This window comes from Gymnoscopelus microlampas (assembly GCF_963454915.1).
Source record: "Gymnoscopelus microlampas genome assembly, chromosome: 11".
Taxonomy (NCBI): Eukaryota; Metazoa; Chordata; class Actinopteri; order Myctophiformes; family Myctophidae; genus Gymnoscopelus; species Gymnoscopelus microlampas.
The window spans coordinates 41,026,748-41,043,390 of record NC_139948.1 but is presented as its reverse complement, the minus strand read 5'-3'; the positions used below and the strand labels follow the sequence as shown (position 1 = coordinate 41,043,390).

Sequence of the window (16,643 nt, the reverse complement as noted above, 5' to 3'; positions counted from 1 at the left end):
TATTTTTCTTTAATATTATTAATCTTAAAATAATGATAAAGCCTATCATTTATATAGGCTACTTTAATAGGGGTTAGTTATTTATTTAGTATAGCCTACATTAGCCATAAAACACAGTGTGCTTTTGTGGTTGTGTGAGTCCATGTTTTGGCCCACAGTAGCGGTCAAAGATAACACCTTCCACCAGTATGAAACAAGGTGTTTGGATGTTACAGGCCAGCCTCTGGAGGCGGTCTGTGGCCTGGGACAATGTGGATGTTTTCAATGGTTGACTAGAAGACAGGCAGGAAAGGGGGCATTCCAACAACAGGTGTGCGTGTGTAGGTAGGGAACACTCCTAGTTAGTGTGTGTGTGTGTGTGTGTGTGGAGGGAACTATTTCTAGTTATTTTCATTTTGTCACTTGTTCATGATTGGACAGACTTTCAAACCATTTCCTGGCATGAGCACGTCAGCACCTCTTTACTTTGTTTTATAGTTTGGCACATTCTAAACAATAAAAAAAACTCCCTGTGGACAGTTGATATCTCAACACTTCATAACCTCAAAGAACATTCTTTTCTTTTTCCATAAATATTTGCTTCTGGCCTAAAACCATCCATTGTGGGAAAACATTAGTACCTAAAGTTAATTATTTAACATCACTAAGTACTGTTGGTGCGTTAGAACTTTGGCAACCCATTAAATAAACACAGACATAATGTACAGAAAAAAATGTATTGGTTCTTCAATACTAACAAAACAATAAAATGGAATCACATTGTGACAAACGGCTTGTGGCAGTGGTTCTCAAACTGGGGTCTGGGGACCCCCAGGGGTCCTTGAGGTGGACGGTTCCAGGGGGTCCCCACTCCCCAGCTAAATGACTGATAGTTAGGAACCAACCAAATGGACACATACAGGTCTGTAACTCCGACAGTATACGAATGCAACCAAATGGACCCTTTATGGGTCCATTCGTTAAATGTCAGAATCTACACTGAGGATTTTACAGAGGGGTCGTCCATGGCCTAATGCATATCTAACTGTGGGTCCTTGAAATGAAAAAAGGTTTCAGAAACACTGGCTTATGGGAAGCAGCAGGCTGTTGATTGTTTGATCACTGCTACAGTGTCCATTATGGTCAGGATGTGGCCAGATGCAACCGATTTCATCTTCATCTTTATGTAGCGCCACAAACGGAATCTTTACAACTCCCGTTAAGTCGCTCTAGTCTAAATGAAACTGTGAGTTTAATTATGTACAGTATGTATGTATGTATGTATGTAGGTAGGTATGCATTTATCTTTTATGCATACATTACAAACGTTTAGAAGAAGGCCGATGCACACCTCAATGGTTGGTGACAGGTCAGGTGAGTAGGACAACCATGCATACATTACATAAATGCATATCATTGATGTCAGGCAGAAACCTTGTATCTCCATATTTAAAATGTTAAGTCGTTTTCGTAAATTATTGCCCTCCTTCGTAGTACAAGAGTGTCACACCAAAGACGCGGAAATAGTCAATCTACAAGCTCACGAGTCGCATCGTGTTGCATAGTGAGCTTGTAGAGTTGCTAATAGTTTTATAAATATTTAGCCAATGAAAAATATTAACAAGATCTTGTGACTAAATAATAACTACATTGGATCCATTAGAACACATTTCCTGAAAAGTAACGGTTTTGTGCATTCAAGGTTTCAGCTCGACAGCAACGATGTACAACTTTAATGAATATTTCCTTTTAGACACTCCATACAGAATGAAACCTCTTCAACATCCCGCTCTTTAGAAATCCTTGTAGTGCAGCAGTCTGGAAGAGCAAGGAAACAAACAAACAAACAAACAAACAGGGAGATTGGTTTATTCAATGATAAAATCAGCAAAACAACCATAGGTTTATAATAGTGTTACTAATTAAGTGTTCTTTTGATACTACAATATCCTGATTAGGACTGTGAATCTTCTGCTATCTCACGATTCGATTCCGATTCTTGGGGTTACGATTCAATAAAAAGAATCGGTTTAATCTAAATTATTATATTGTTTTCATCTGTACTTTAACAACCAAGTGTAGCCTAGTTATTTCCAACAGCTCAAACAAAAGATTATAAAATACCAGAGAGGTTTGTGTACAAATTCTTGGCTTTCATGGAATCTTAGATTAGGTGTAGTTATATTTGATGCAGAAACACAACATAATTGCTTTGATGCAAGTAACATTGAGTGTCAGCGTCAGCTGGACAGTGACACACACATCAGCTGTGCTGAACTGAAGTGACTGGACTTCACTTTTCCCATAAAGCCCTTGACTGAACACGTGATAATGTTTACTGTGATTATGGTAAGCTTACATTTCTTACAAACACCATAGAGTAAAAACTCCTGTAACTTTAACCAGCAGAAAAAAAAGATAAATATGTATTTTTTTTATCGATTTTTGGAAATTGATTTTAAACTTGTTGATAATAAGAATCGCAATTCTTACATGAATTAATCCTGATCAACCTATTCATAAATTAATGCGTAGAAAAGGACAGGGAGAGTCATGAATGAATACTTTTAGCACAGTGGCCCACACCCATACAGTGTACACTGAGTTATATAGAGTGGAAACCCTGCCTAACCCAAGCAGTTTTACTGCTATATTATCCATATGTGGTCTGAACCATCAGATGGATGAACCAGTTTGTGGCTCAGGTGGATGAAACAGATTGTGGCTGAACTAAAATGAACCACCCTATAGATATAGATATACACTGCTGTTCATTGGCGCGTTGTGCCATAGCGAACGCCATATTAAGGGAGCTCAAGACATGCCTGCTAATGCCCCATGTACTGCATGTCTATTGAAGCAGGAGATCTCTCCACAATTAAAATCATCATAAGTCACTGAATTCTCAACCAATTGTCATGTGGTTCGTTTTTTTTTAATACAAATATTAGACATGTAGTTATGTTATTTTGATATAGGATACTTGGGTAAATTAAAAATGTGTGTTTTCATACCAAAACACTTACTCTTACATAGTAATAAAGTATAGTAAAGTAATGGTTATAAAAGAGAGAACCTTTTAGTCTCAAGTGCTTATGTACAACTCAGGCATATTTATTGCAGTGTGAGTTATGGCAAGCTGCCCCCCTTAATATGGCACTGGCAGCGAGGCTGATGTACGGCCCCTCTATGGAACCATGTTACACAGTGTACAACTGACAGAATGACTGACCTGTAGAGGGGGGCTACGCCCTTGTTGTTAGCCAGTGAGAAAAAGCCACTGTGTGGGGAGAAGTCGAAGCAGCCGACACGGTGTACCACCTTCCTGTTGGCCACGGGGAAGTTTGAGAAGGCTGTCAGGCTGGGCAGGTGGACCTGGAGACATCGTCACAAGAAGACAGGACACATTAAGTCAATTGATGTCCAACTTTATTTCTAGGGTGAAGTTAATCCATATCAGATCAGATGACAGAAACTATCATTCTCTGCATTTTGCTCTGCAATTGAATTTCATGTCAGTCAGTCAGTCAGACAGACAGACCGACCGACCTTTGACTTAAGGCGTCAAGGTTTCAGGTTTCAGTAACTACAAGGTTCTGAAGTACAATAGTAGTGAGGTTAGTAAGTAGACACCGTCAAACAAGTAAAAATCACCCTTTACCTGCCCTAGTTCACACTCTGACCAAAATCTAATCATAGATTTGCTGTTTTTATCTGTTTATTTCTATTTACAATAACAGTAACGGTTACCTTATGTGGACGAACCTGACACATGCCGACACTCTGCGCCTTAAGGCTAGTCCACACCAATGTAACTAGCAGTTGCAACGAGTTGCATTGGCCTGGGAACAATACAACCAGTGGGTGGTGCAGTGCTTATTGCACCCGGTACCACAGCATCCCACCAGTCTTTTGAGCAGGAGCATGTGCACGCGCGTGCACACAAGAATTTGTTCCACTCGATTTGTGCACCAAGTACCCACCTGGCTACACAGTAGGTCAGGTGTGCCAACATGCATGATAGCCTATACCGCTGTAGTAGTAGCCTATGTAGATTCATTGTTAGTAGGCTACTTAGGAAAACAATAGCCAGCAGTTAAAGGCACTTCACAACCCATCAGATGCACAACCTGAACCCAACCCCGTCTGGTCTATCCATTCAAATGTGTTGGTCTAGCGAGGGCAGTGGAGTGAAAGATCAAACTCGTTTCATAAGCCATAGTCAGGATAGCCTATTCTTATCAGCGTCCATCTTTGTTTTGGTTTTTACACCATCACAGGCTAGCCTATATGCATTCTATTATCCTACCTTTCTTTCTTAGGTTCTATAAAGCAAGGCATTCCTTGGAAAAGTTACAAATAAAACTAAAACGAAATAAAAACAGACAAAAAAAAGCACATTTTTAACTAAAACTATGTCTGCAGACTCTGCACATGTAAACCTAAATAAAATTAATGAAACATCAAAGTAAAATGAATAGTTCATAGGCGAACGCTGGTCGGGGCGTGTCTGTGTGCATTCGTATTAAAAATAGCATTCCCCCCAGTTAAAAAATCACCACTACACCACTGAATACAACGTTCCTGTTGCTTCAAAAGGAGTTCTAGAAAAATGTCCCCGACTTTTGGGGAAAGGTCCTGCTGTCGAAAAGGGTCTATTTGTCAGCCAGAGAGTTGTTTTATTAAAAGTTGGGGTACATTAGGACATTGGTTCTCAAAGTGCGGTTCAGGGACCCTCGGGTTCATTGAGAGGGTTCTAAATGGACACTTACAGGTTTGTAACTTTTGAGAAATAAAAAAAAAGATTGAGAGCCACTGAATAAGGACATCGATGACTCACCAGTCTCACAGCATCATCTTCAGCAGAAGAGGCCACGGCCAGGATGTCAGAGGAGGGGTTAAAGGCCAATGAGGTGGCTGTGGTCAGCAGGTTCTTCACTGCCTTCAGAGGCCTGGGATTTGCAGAGCCCTGACATGCCTCCTGGGAGTATACGTTCACCACACCAGACTGGGAGCTGGGGACAGGGAACGCACGCACACATTTCAGCCCATCCACCGTTGCTTTTTATTTTAACACATTTGACAGGTTCTATAAAAATACAGATTCATTTGTTTTAATAAGGAGGATGAAGCCAGTTATTGGTGTGTTTGTTACCCGCAGGCCAGGTACTGTCCGTTCTTGGATGCAGCAATGGAGGTTCCATGCACACAGCCTTCATCTGTGAACCGGTTCAAACAGCGGCTGCTCCGAGAGTCCCACACGTACACCTCCCCCTCCTCTGTATACACACAGACACATTTAATCATTTATTTATGTCCACATAAGAGATAAAATACAAGGACACACTTAATCCTAAACAAAATCTCATTATAGCGTGGCCAAATTGGAAATCCTCCTCAAAACACTGAATTTCTCTGTTTTCTCTGTATAATCACAATAACTCACTGCTACGCTTGAGAGGAGAAGATTGTGGATGATTCTTGTCCCTAATCACGGGCAACCGTGTTACAAAATCAATAATACAGCTGAGGCCAAGATGTGTCATGATTATGCCACGGCTATTTAACAACAACCATAGCTGGTATAATTACATTGTATCACAGTCTTTCATTTCATTATTGAACCCATTAAATAATCCATTGTAAAAGTTAAAGATCACCACAATGTTCACACACTGAAAAATCTGAATTGTTTTGTTTTTTGATGATGTCGAGTAATATAAATATGTCTGTGAGGAAATGTGACAGCACGCCAACACACAACAGACACGCCCAAACAGAAACACTAGCGTGTGAACGGACCAGAATGTGTGTAGATCTTGCTGCCGTCGCGATTGAAGGCGACTCCAGCGACGTTTCCGTTAATTTTCATACTGCGAACAACCTCTTTTGTCTGGAAAACACACAAAAAGATGTCATCAAACAAACACACGCATTAACCACTTTAAACCAGGCGTCTCTATTTTGGGCATGTCAAACATTTTCAAAAGTAGCAGATTTACAAACTTTGTGAGCTTAAAGATCTGACATTTTCACTGCGCAACACCATCGTACAACAGAGTAAAAAAAAATTAAAGTGCATAATGCTGGGAACCCACCAAATGGCCTAGTGGTTAAGGCGCATACCACATATACGCTCTAATGCAGTCTGACAGTGATTCGCAAACTCAACTGTACTATCCAATAAAAGGCAGAAAAGCTCCCCCAAAAATATAATAACCTATCAGCTAAACACCTACGATGTGAACCGTGAACCTACTTTTAAGGTGAGGACGTGCAGGTATCCACGGGTTCCAGTGAGCAGCAGAGAATCTCCCTCTGGAGAAACAGAGAACTCCTTCACCTTGGCTTCATTCAGACCTAAAAACACGAGAAACCACATGGATGTCATATATATTCATTTCATTTGCACCAACGGACCTCCGCAATTTTGCACCAAGATCGGGAATTCTGTGGCGTCCACCGCTGTGTTAACTAAACACAGTGTCTCTCTTAATGTTGTTTAGTTGTCTAGTATGTTGAACTTGTATGAATGTATCTTTATGTCTGTGCTTTATCCTTTTGACAGATATATACAAATATATCGTCGCTGTCAGGCAGAAACCTCCTATATTCCATTCTCTAACTTTTTGTGTTTCAATCAAAAGCAGCAGATCCACAAGTTCGAAATGCGGCGCGACACACTTTGAGCTTGTAGATCTGCTACTTTTGAATTTGAATCCTTAAAAGTACGTACGTTTTGGTTTCCACCCCAGATATATGCGTGTGTAGGTCTCAGATACAGTGGTTAAGATTTATACATCAGGCTTTCAGCGTGGTGCATGAGTTATCATCACAGACCAGACACAGACATACCCTACTTGATCACAAAAAAAACCATCAAAAGTAGTAGATCCACAAGCTCGAAATGTGGCGCAAAGTGACACATTTTGAGCTTGTAGATCTGCTACTTTTGAATTTGAATCCTGAAAAGTTTGGGACATTTGAGGTTTCCACCCGACAGAGTCGATTAGGTTCATGTATTTTTGGCAATCAATCAATCAGCCAACCAACCAACCACACACAGACACAAAGTTAATACTCTGGTCACAAAAACTGCATAGAAGACATATCAAGAGTCACGACATGTATAGGACTCAGCCACTTTGAATAAAATGATAGATTTCATCCAGACGTGCAATCTAAAATTTGGGGAGGGATGGGATTCTGTACAGTCACTCGGCACCGGATTACATTTTCTAGGTGGCCATCTTGACCACGTCCACCACCATCCTCCTCTTCCTCACCTCTGACTGTCAGCACAGGGACCACCTGGCCCTCCATCATGTCGTAGATGTAGAACATCTTGTTGGTGAGGCTGGTGGCCACCACCTTCTCTCCGTCCGTGGTGAACTGGGCTTTGTGGATGGGGAAGCGCTCCAAGTTGATGCTCTGAATCTTGGGGTTGGTCTTACCGTCCACCTGAGGAGGCAAAGAGCAGCAGAGAGCTTGAGGGACTTTGACCACTTTCACACCGGCAAAAATAGCTGATCTACCAGCTAACAACGCGTCAATCATGTCAAAGTATAGACTAGGACTTAAGTGGTTAACAGAGACATGACAAACAGACTGTCTCAAGTCAATGTGTTTATGTAGAAGACTAGAATTGAATTATCTTTAAAAATATAACATCAGGTTTTAAAACTGTGCTGGTGCCGGGGGGTTTCACACTGTCCATTGGCGACCCCAAGTGGCAGTGAAAGGTAACTGTTTCGATACTTGCGCCACTGGTCATACCAGAAAACTGAAGCTCATTGTGGCTAATGGAAGTACAGGACAGTGTACAGCATTTTAAATAGGAAGCAATGGACTGATCTTAAAAGTTTTCAATTCCTTACGTGGTTTAGAATCTAAGCCACGTAAGGACGTTTTGGACATATGAGGTTTCCACCCGACAGACGATATACGATGCGTGTAGGTCTCAGATACAGTGGTTAAGATTTATACATCAGGCTTTCAGCGTGGTGCATGAGTTATCATCACAGACCCGACACAGACATACCCTACTTGATCACAAAAAAGCATAACAAATTGTAGTAGATACACAAGCTCGAAACGTGGTGCAAAGCGACACATTTTGAGCTTGTAGATCTGCTACTTTTGAATTTGAATCCTAAAAAGGTTTTGGACATTTGAGGTTTCCACCCGATGATATGTTCATGTATTTTTGTCAATCAACCAACCAACCACACACAAATATTAATACTCTCATCACAAAAACTGCATAGAAGACATATCATGATTCATGAGTCACGACACGCATGTATAGGATTCGGCCAGTTTGAATACAATGAAAGATTTCATCCAGACGTGCAATCTTAAAATTTGGGGAGGGATGGGATTCCGCACAGTCACTGAGCACCGGATTACATTTTCTTGGTGGCCATCTTGACCACGGCCACCATCCTCCTCTTCCTCACCTCTGGGCTTATCATTTAAAGCAGAAATGGAGGGTTTTATCAATCTAAAGTAAACTTTAGATTGATAAAACCCTCTGCTTAAAAGTATTGCATAGTGCAGCTTTAACTTGCTTCCACATGAAATGTCTAACATGAATCTGCAATTACAAAATAAAAAAAAGAAAACTAGAGAAATCCAAGAGATTGTGTGGCTAGGGTCCCTTTGGGACACATAATAATTTGATTGTACCTGGAAGAGGGAGATTGCCTGGTCGAGGCCTGCCGTCATGATGACCTGGGCTGAAGGGTGGAACTGGACTGTGGTCAGCTTGCTGTCTGATGGTTGTGCGTTGTTGGCATTCAGACACCTCTTCATCTGGGAGACGGACATACAAACACCACATTCATATACTTGTGAGGGCCAATTACTATTATTTCCTCAAATTAATTCCCTAAACTTCACCACAACATGCACAACCTCTCGTCTTACACTAGCCCTGACTCTTAACATGAATGAACCATAGTCATAGTCATCTTTCTGTTTCATTTGTAAAAACAACACCTTCTATCCTTGGACCCTCAAATCTACTGACCCGTAGGATCCCTGTAGGTAGGCTGTCTGACGACACCACATAGTTCCCTGTTGTCCTAAGAAGGCTCTCGTCGTCCTCGTCCAGTTCATCTTCTTCATCGTCTTCCTCAGCTGATACGGACACAGAGGAAGTTATTGGAGTCGTACTGAATAATATATGTATATACCATATATCGGGATGTTTATAAATATCACAAGAAGGTATTCTGGTTATAGTGATTTTTTTTGTCCATATCCCCATCTTGACATGAATAGCAGAATTCTGTCTTAAAAAGCAGAAAAGGCTGAGTTTTTTTCTAACCTTTCTTTTTTGAGACTTTGATCTCTGCCCAAGACGGAGCTCCTCCCATGGCCTTCTGAAACCTGAAAACAGACAGTTTTTTTTCAGAAAAGAAAACTGTCATTTTTCACAATAATTTGATAAATAAATAAAAATAACAAAAACGTTTTAAGAAATTCCATTAATGTAAAAAACATAATAAGTAACCTAGTGAAAATAGCCAATCTACAAGCTCACAACACGGCGCGAAGCGACGTGTTGTGAGCTTGTAGATCTGCTATTTTCACTAGTTTGTGTCCCGGGCAAACATCTAATTTCTCTTGGGTCTTGAGCTAAACATTTTGAGAACCACTGCCCTAGACCACCGATTACCCATGTTTTGACTGATATTTTGTAGTGTAAACATCATTACTTCTTGGTACTGTAGAATAACTACCATTTAGTTTTGCTGAGGTGACGCAACACTCAACGGTTAAAGCTTACACATACAGTAGCTATAATAAATCACTTGCTGTAGCTACGGTGACTTCGTCACAGAAGCAGAATTCAGCCGTCTAAGTCATCCAACCTCTGCAACTCTGGGTGCATCTGTAGTGATAGTATATGTCTGTCTGTCTTTCTGTCTATCTATCTCTACTTACTGCTCCTTCATTCTCTGCTGTAGTTTCAGTTTGGTCATGGTCGCCTCGGCAGTTCCTTTGGTCAAGTCCTTACGGAAACGATGTCTCATGTCCACCCTGATGGAGAGAGACAGAACAGAGGGGACAAGGAGGGAGATGAGGAGGACAGAAGTTAACTGGTGATTGGTGAACGATGAAGTGAGGGAGATGAAAATGGACGACCCCCACTTGCATGTGTGAGGGGGGAGTATGACCTCCATAGTGTAGGTTTATGCACACACTGTGCGTTTTTCTCTTACACACACGCAAACGCACACACAAATACATTCAGACACACACAGCTTCTTACTCTTCCTCCTGCTCATCATCATCATCCTCCCAGGCCGGTTTCCTGAACGTCGGGACCCGCAGACGAGACTCGTTTTCCGTTTCCGACTCGCTGGACTCGTTGCCATCGTCTTTATCATCATCCAATAGCAAGCTATGCTTCTGATGTTTATCCTGGAGGGAGAGAAATAGAGAATAGAATAAGAAGCTGTATTCAACAAATTTGAAAACCTATAGGTTATGGAAAGACACACTATGATTGGTTATGGTATCAAATTAATATGTAGGTGGGTGTAATAAATCAGGTGTGATTACAATTACCTTCCACACCAGGTGTTTGTTTGCAACACACCTGTAAAAACTATAAATTGAAGTAAGATTACATTGTGTTTAGTAGTGCTGCTGTGAATGCCGTACCGTCAGTGATGGAGAATGTGAAAAAGTGGATATAATTTTTACCAAATACATGTTTTCTGTCAAAACTTTTAAATTGATATGATACTAGACGACAAGATAATGACCTCAAGTGGCAGCAATAAATAAAATGTATTACACACACTTATAATATATGAAATATCAACCAATCTAGAAACACTACAGGTGCACTCCGGTAGCCTCGCGTAGCCAGACAATATCACACGACACACTGCGTGGATATTAGTCTGGTCCCTATCAACGGTATATTTTCTTCCAAGGGGCGGTTACAAAAAGATCCAAACGGACTCTATTGGTTAGACCTAAACCAATCAGAGCAGTGCTTCCTTGAACGAACCAATCAGAGCAGTGCTTCCTTGTACGTCATTGCTCCAAATAAGGTGATAAGCCCGCCCACATTTGGATACTGGGCCCTGGTTGGCTCCGCACAACTGCGGAGGGAGAGAATTTAAATCTCTATGGAGGGGGGCCAGACCTAATCTGCCGAGGGCTAAAGTGCATGCAATTTTGCAAAGGCAGATTCGTCTGGAACCAGGCTAGCACTCCGGTCCACATGTAACAATATTCCATATTTAATAAAGAACCAGGACAGTCTGAAGAGAGAGCTTCCTTTCTTTCTCCATAGAATGCATGACATTTGCACAGCATCACTACTATATTGCACCAACCTAATACTATACCCTGACCTGCTGTTAGCCATGGTTCACATGACGCTCCACGACGCTAACATGACATGACGACTGTCATGATATGACAGTCATGTTTCAGGGCTAACCTGCTGTAAGAGATGAGCTTTTATGTATTGTTAAAAGGGCTGGATATTGAATGTGTCATTATAAGTTATCAATAATACCAGTGGTTCTCAAAGTGGGGTCCAGTAGGGCAGTGGTTCTTCTCAACCTTTTCAGGCTGCAACCCCCCAAAATAATATTTGAACTGGGGACCCCCCAAAAATAATCATATTTGAACTGGGGACCCCCCCACCCTGACAAGCACTTGGAATATATTAGGAGTTGAGGCATTACATTTAGTTTGACTCGGTTCAACATCTAAATGCTGTGAAAATAGCAGATCTACAAGCTCAAAAGCGTACTGAGCTTGTAGATCGGACTTTTTAAAATGGTTGCCTCTGTCTTATATTATTTGACAATTTGGCCAATATTTGACCAGTTTTTATAATATAGTTTGTTGATTACTTTTGATGCAGTAATGGTCTTTCTTTCTGAACACCAGACTTTTACTTGTAACAGAGTATTTATCTCTACATTATTGGTACTTTCTTCTTCCACACCATTGGTTCTCAAAGTGGGGTCCGGGGACCCCCAGGGGTCCTTGAGGGAGTTCCAGGGGGTCCCCAGCTAAATGATGGATAGTTAGGAACCAAATGGACCCTTATGGGTCTGTAACTCTGAGAGTGTACAAATGGAACCAAATGGACCCTGATGGGTCCATTTGGTTCCATTTGTACACTCTCAGAGTTAAATTAACATTGATTTTACAATATAAATTGGGGTCCCAGAGATGGAAATGCCATTAAATGGGGGTCCGTAGCCTAATGCATGTCAAACTGGGGGTCCTTGAAACTAAAATGGTTGAGAATCACTGCTAGAGCCTTAAAAATCTTCTCTTATGGGGGTCCCAGCTCCAGGCAAATCTTATCAAATGGGGGTCCGCGGGCGAATAAGTGTCAATTTGGGGGTCCTTGACATGAAAAAGTTTGAGAACCACTGCCTCCACACACCACTGACCTTAACAATGTTGTCCACCAGCTGGTCTTCAGCTCCGAACACCAGATGTTCCAGCAGCTGGATGGACGGGTCGCCCTCTCCCAGAACACACACTTTGTTCACGTTCTGCCGACGTTTATCTGACTCTTTCTGGGAGTTAAACTTCATGGAGAGTTTCCTCTTCTTGGCAGCACTCCTGCTCTCCTCTGGTTCAGGGAGTCTGATCACCTCCTCCATGATTAAAACACCTCCTACAGCTCTGCTATGTGTTACAGCACTTATTGAGACCACAATGTCATATGCGAGTAGAAATGTCCACAGGAAGAATGTAGTGTTTTGGAGTCAATCACATGCGATCAGTTTATCCACATGTACTGTTTTCTGGAGATTTACATCACATGGTTCCGGCTCCGTGACCCCTCAACGAATGTTGCCAGATTGTGCGAAAGAAACAAGCGACTAGGTCTATTAAAATAAGCCCAAAAGAAGCAAGCCCTTCGCCCTTTTAACCCTATGTTTTAAGAATAATATGCTTAAATAACATTGGCTATTTGAAACATGCCCAAAAAAAACGCAATCCACAACTACCAACAAGCAACTTTTTAAAAAAAAGCAAAGTCGCTTATAATAAGCGGACGTGGCAACACTAGCCTCAACCCGGACATAATTCATTTGAGTTCTTATAGAAACAGATGTGAGGCCATCTGGTGTTCAAAGTCAGAAGGACAACCTAGTAACCAAAACACAATTACATATCTCAACATAGATATCTCCCATTACATAATTATGTGATATCTCATACATTATGAACCATACACAGGACATTATTAGTTGTCCTTGACTCGAGTAATATCAGCTCTTACTGTTAACTCCTCAATCTCACAAGGCCTCTTTTCATTAAGATAACTGTCCAAAGTCAATTCACTTCTTAGCTCAAAATTCTGTAGTGATCCAAAATAGTAGATGAGAATATATACAAATATATTATAAAAAATAATAATAATAATTCCACACCACCTTAATGATTTAAACATTGACATTTTAATCTGTTAAGATTTAGCTGGACAACAGCTGACCGAGTTATAGAAGTATGAGAATGGACATGTTAATAATTGAGATTAAGTTCTTGGGGTTAGCGAGAGACAGAGAGAGAGAGAGAGAGAGAGAGAGAGAGAGAGAGAGAGAGAGATAGAGAGACAAACAGAGTTCAGCTCCAGTTGAAATAACCTTGTGCCATCAAATCAAAGGAAATGACAGAGAATATTCTTGTTAGATCATCCATGAGAAAGAGAGAGAGAGAGACAGAATAGAAAGACAGAGAAAGGGAGGAAGACAAGGAGCACACAGACTACCATTATCTCTCACTTTCTTCTGCTTAATTCATATTCCATCATACAACGTTGAAAATAGCTGATCTGCAAGCTCACGTTGTGAGCTTATGGATCGCTTATTTCCTATGCATGACACTGTCGTAGTAGAAAGTATAAATCAGGCTTTAGCGGCCCATGTACCGCTCCCACCTGCTCCAATGTCGTGTTTAGTTCTCCTGTGTTAATAAGCTTTATACATGAACCTATTACACTGTAATGTAACATCTAATATCACTACTGTATTCTTACTGTTATCCATGAAGAGTGTTAAATCACCTTTTTCAACAGTTAACAGATTTTCCATTGTTGTTTTGTTTTTTTCAACATAGGTCTATAGTACAAATCCTGAATCAATCAGTTTTACAGCAAACATTTAATAAGGCAAAATACCAGCAATGAAGGGCGGGTTAAGAAATAATAACAGTTAACCGACCGGAGGTCGCTGTCACCATGTGTACTGTCAGTAGCAAATTAGTCTTGGAAATGTAGGAGAACATATCTAAGTATTTCTACCTAGGTTATTTTTGTTTTGTTTGTCAATATGGAAGTTTGAGCCATATAACGTACAATGATAAATGGGGAGGAAACAAAAAGCGGTAGGTCATCTGATTTAGATACGAGACACCCCCCAAATGGAACAGGCTGTTAAATGTTTAAGGTTACCCCAGCTCAGATGAGGGGTAGATTATAATTTATAACACTGTATGCAGAGACCCAAGGCTGAGCTGTCATGCTTCTTTAACGCAGATAGACGTACCAAATAAGACAACATGCATCAGATTTCAGTCTTTTGTTAAAGTACACAGTGAAATCCTCAGCGTTGATTTAACTCCGAGAGGCGACATATGTGACCAAATGCCCTATTTAATACTTTGTCATGCAAAGTAGCAAAAATAGCCGATCTACAAGCTCACAACATCTCTCGATGCAATACTTTGTAAGCTTGTATCGGCTATCCTTGAGTTTTTGACATTTGTTGACATGCCCAATGTAGGGAGGCCAGCTTGAAAGTGGTTAAGTCTGTCTGTGGGTTTTAAGAATATTTAACCAATGACAAGTATTAACAAGAGCTTGATACTAAATCATAACAACACTGGATCCATTGGAATACTGTTTTTTTGTTTTCTTTTGTTTTCCATTTCCTGAAAATAACGTTTTGGCCACACATCGACAACAAGTGGACTCTCAGAGTTAAACGAACACTCAGGATTTCACAGTGATAGAGGAAAGAGGGAGGGGGCGGGGCACATTCCCCAAGCTGCAGTATCACAGGATCAACCCACGGCACGCACTAACACTTCATCACGCACACGGAAGACTTGATCGCTTACCCGTGATTGTCTCTGTTCACCCCTAATTCTACCAACATGGTACGTTCCCCCAGTCCTCACTCTTAAACATGCACTGTAAAATCCTGAGTGAGTGTTAGTTTAACTCAGAGCGAGTACAAATGTAACCTAATGGTTTGTATCCTCTCTGAGTTACAAACGCATAGACTGAGGATTTGACTGCGTGGGAGAGACCAGCAGACCTGGACAGAACTTGCAGCAGGGGGGGGGGGGGGGGGTGAAGTTGCGTTGAGGTTAGTTCGGGACGAGTTTCCCCGCTTCACTTCTGCCCATCTTGGCACTTTGTGGAGACAATCTCCTCAAATAATTTCCTGTCAATTTGGGTATGCTATATAAACCCATTCAGCGTTCTGCCAAAAGTCTCGATACTTCATAGGGGGTGATCCGCTTCCCAAATGATCACACCTGCTTCTGTGCACGTCGGTTAAGCCTGTCTGTGTCAGTCGGGACAAAGAGGGAGGTCGCAACAGTTCCCTCGGTTGCTTAATGACCAGGGTTGGGATCCTTTAGGATTTTAACGATTCCGGTTCCCTAACGAATCCTTAACGGTTCCCTTTAATGATTCCTATAGGGGGTTCAAATGGACCCTTGCGGGTCTGTAACTCTAGGAGTGTACAAATGGAACCAAATGGACCCGTTCCGTTTGTACACTCCCAGAGTTATGGTGGTCCTTGAAGTAAAAAAGTTTGAGAACAACCGGTATTGTCATTGTATAGCAGACATGAGGTCCACATACCAGCTCTGACAGTGTGATAAAACCGGTTCCAGAAACAGTTCCAAATGTGATGGAGCCGATTCCAGTTCCTCGATGTTGGATCCGGTTCCTACGGTTCCTGATCCCAACCCTATTCATGACCAACACCTCCGTCCGGATGTACTGTATCCAGTGTGGTTACAATGGTAGTCCAAAAATGCTCTGGATGTGGATCTCCTCTCCAGCAGTTTTGGCTTGCGGATGAACGCTTTGTAAACGTTTCGTCTTTATTGCATTCTTCAATGAGAGAAGTCGGTCGCTCAAGACCATCCCACAGTCCCATTGGCTGTTGTGTGCTTGTTCCTTCATACTGAGCATATTCGCCCAAACGCGGTAAGCACACGGTTAACTGACATACACACACAGTGAGGAAGAAAAACTATAAAATAGACATCTATTTTTACTCCGAGAGGCAGGGGGAGCTGGATCAGGGAACGTCCAGTCTTATATCCCGTCTCTGAGACAGGGAGGCTTAACGTCAATTTATGCTTGGCGCAAAAAATGTCGGATGAGACGTTGCACATGTCTCACAATGTTCCGAGTTTTGAGCATTTGTACTTTCTGCAATTTGCAGACAGCGTATAAACAAGGAAGCAACATTTTATGACAGCATCTGCAACTTTAAATCTTTCAAGTGGTCCTGGACACCCTCTGCGAAGGTCATCCTTTCATCGTGCAACGTGTCGTTCAACACTTGTCGCGCAAAGCATAAATTAAGCTCTATAGCCCCACTATTCGGGGCTACCTTCACTGCCTTTCTATAATCTGTTGG

At 41.5% G+C, this 16,643-nt stretch overlaps 1 protein-coding gene across 1 annotated transcript; it reads right to left on the bottom strand.

Moving 5' to 3' along the window:
• Positions 1-702: 702 nt before the first annotated feature.
• utp18 (UTP18 small subunit processome component) lies at positions 703-12,774 on the bottom strand. The gene is made up of 13 exons (XM_084073049.1): positions 12,420-12,774; positions 10,259-10,410; positions 9,931-10,026; positions 9,311-9,372; positions 9,011-9,120; positions 8,668-8,793; positions 7,266-7,440; positions 6,239-6,339; positions 5,782-5,872; positions 5,135-5,258; positions 4,820-4,994; positions 3,212-3,354; positions 703-1,797 (listed from the first exon to the last, which is right to left on the bottom strand). Exons 1-13 carry the CDS (start codon positions 12,633-12,635, stop codon positions 1,773-1,775), a joined length of 1,596 nt encoding a protein of 531 aa, XP_083929175.1. The 5' UTR covers positions 12,636-12,774; the 3' UTR covers positions 703-1,772.
• Between the last annotated feature and the right edge of the window lie 3,869 nt (positions 12,775-16,643).

Excerpts from the sequence above, each read along its gene's own strand:
- utp18 (XM_084073049.1), bottom strand. The coding sequence starts at position 12,635 with ATGGAGGAGGTGATCAGACTCCCTGAACCAGAGGAGAGCAGGAGTGCT. Across the intron at positions 10,027-10,258 it reads GATGATGAGCAGGAGGAAGA|GGTGGACATGAGACATCGTT; the intron begins GTAAGAAGCTGT and ends TCTCTCCATCAG. Across the intron at positions 4,995-5,134 it reads GGACAGTACCTGGCCTGCGG|CTCCCAGTCTGGTGTGGTGA; the intron begins GTAACAAACACA and ends CCCTGTCCCCAG.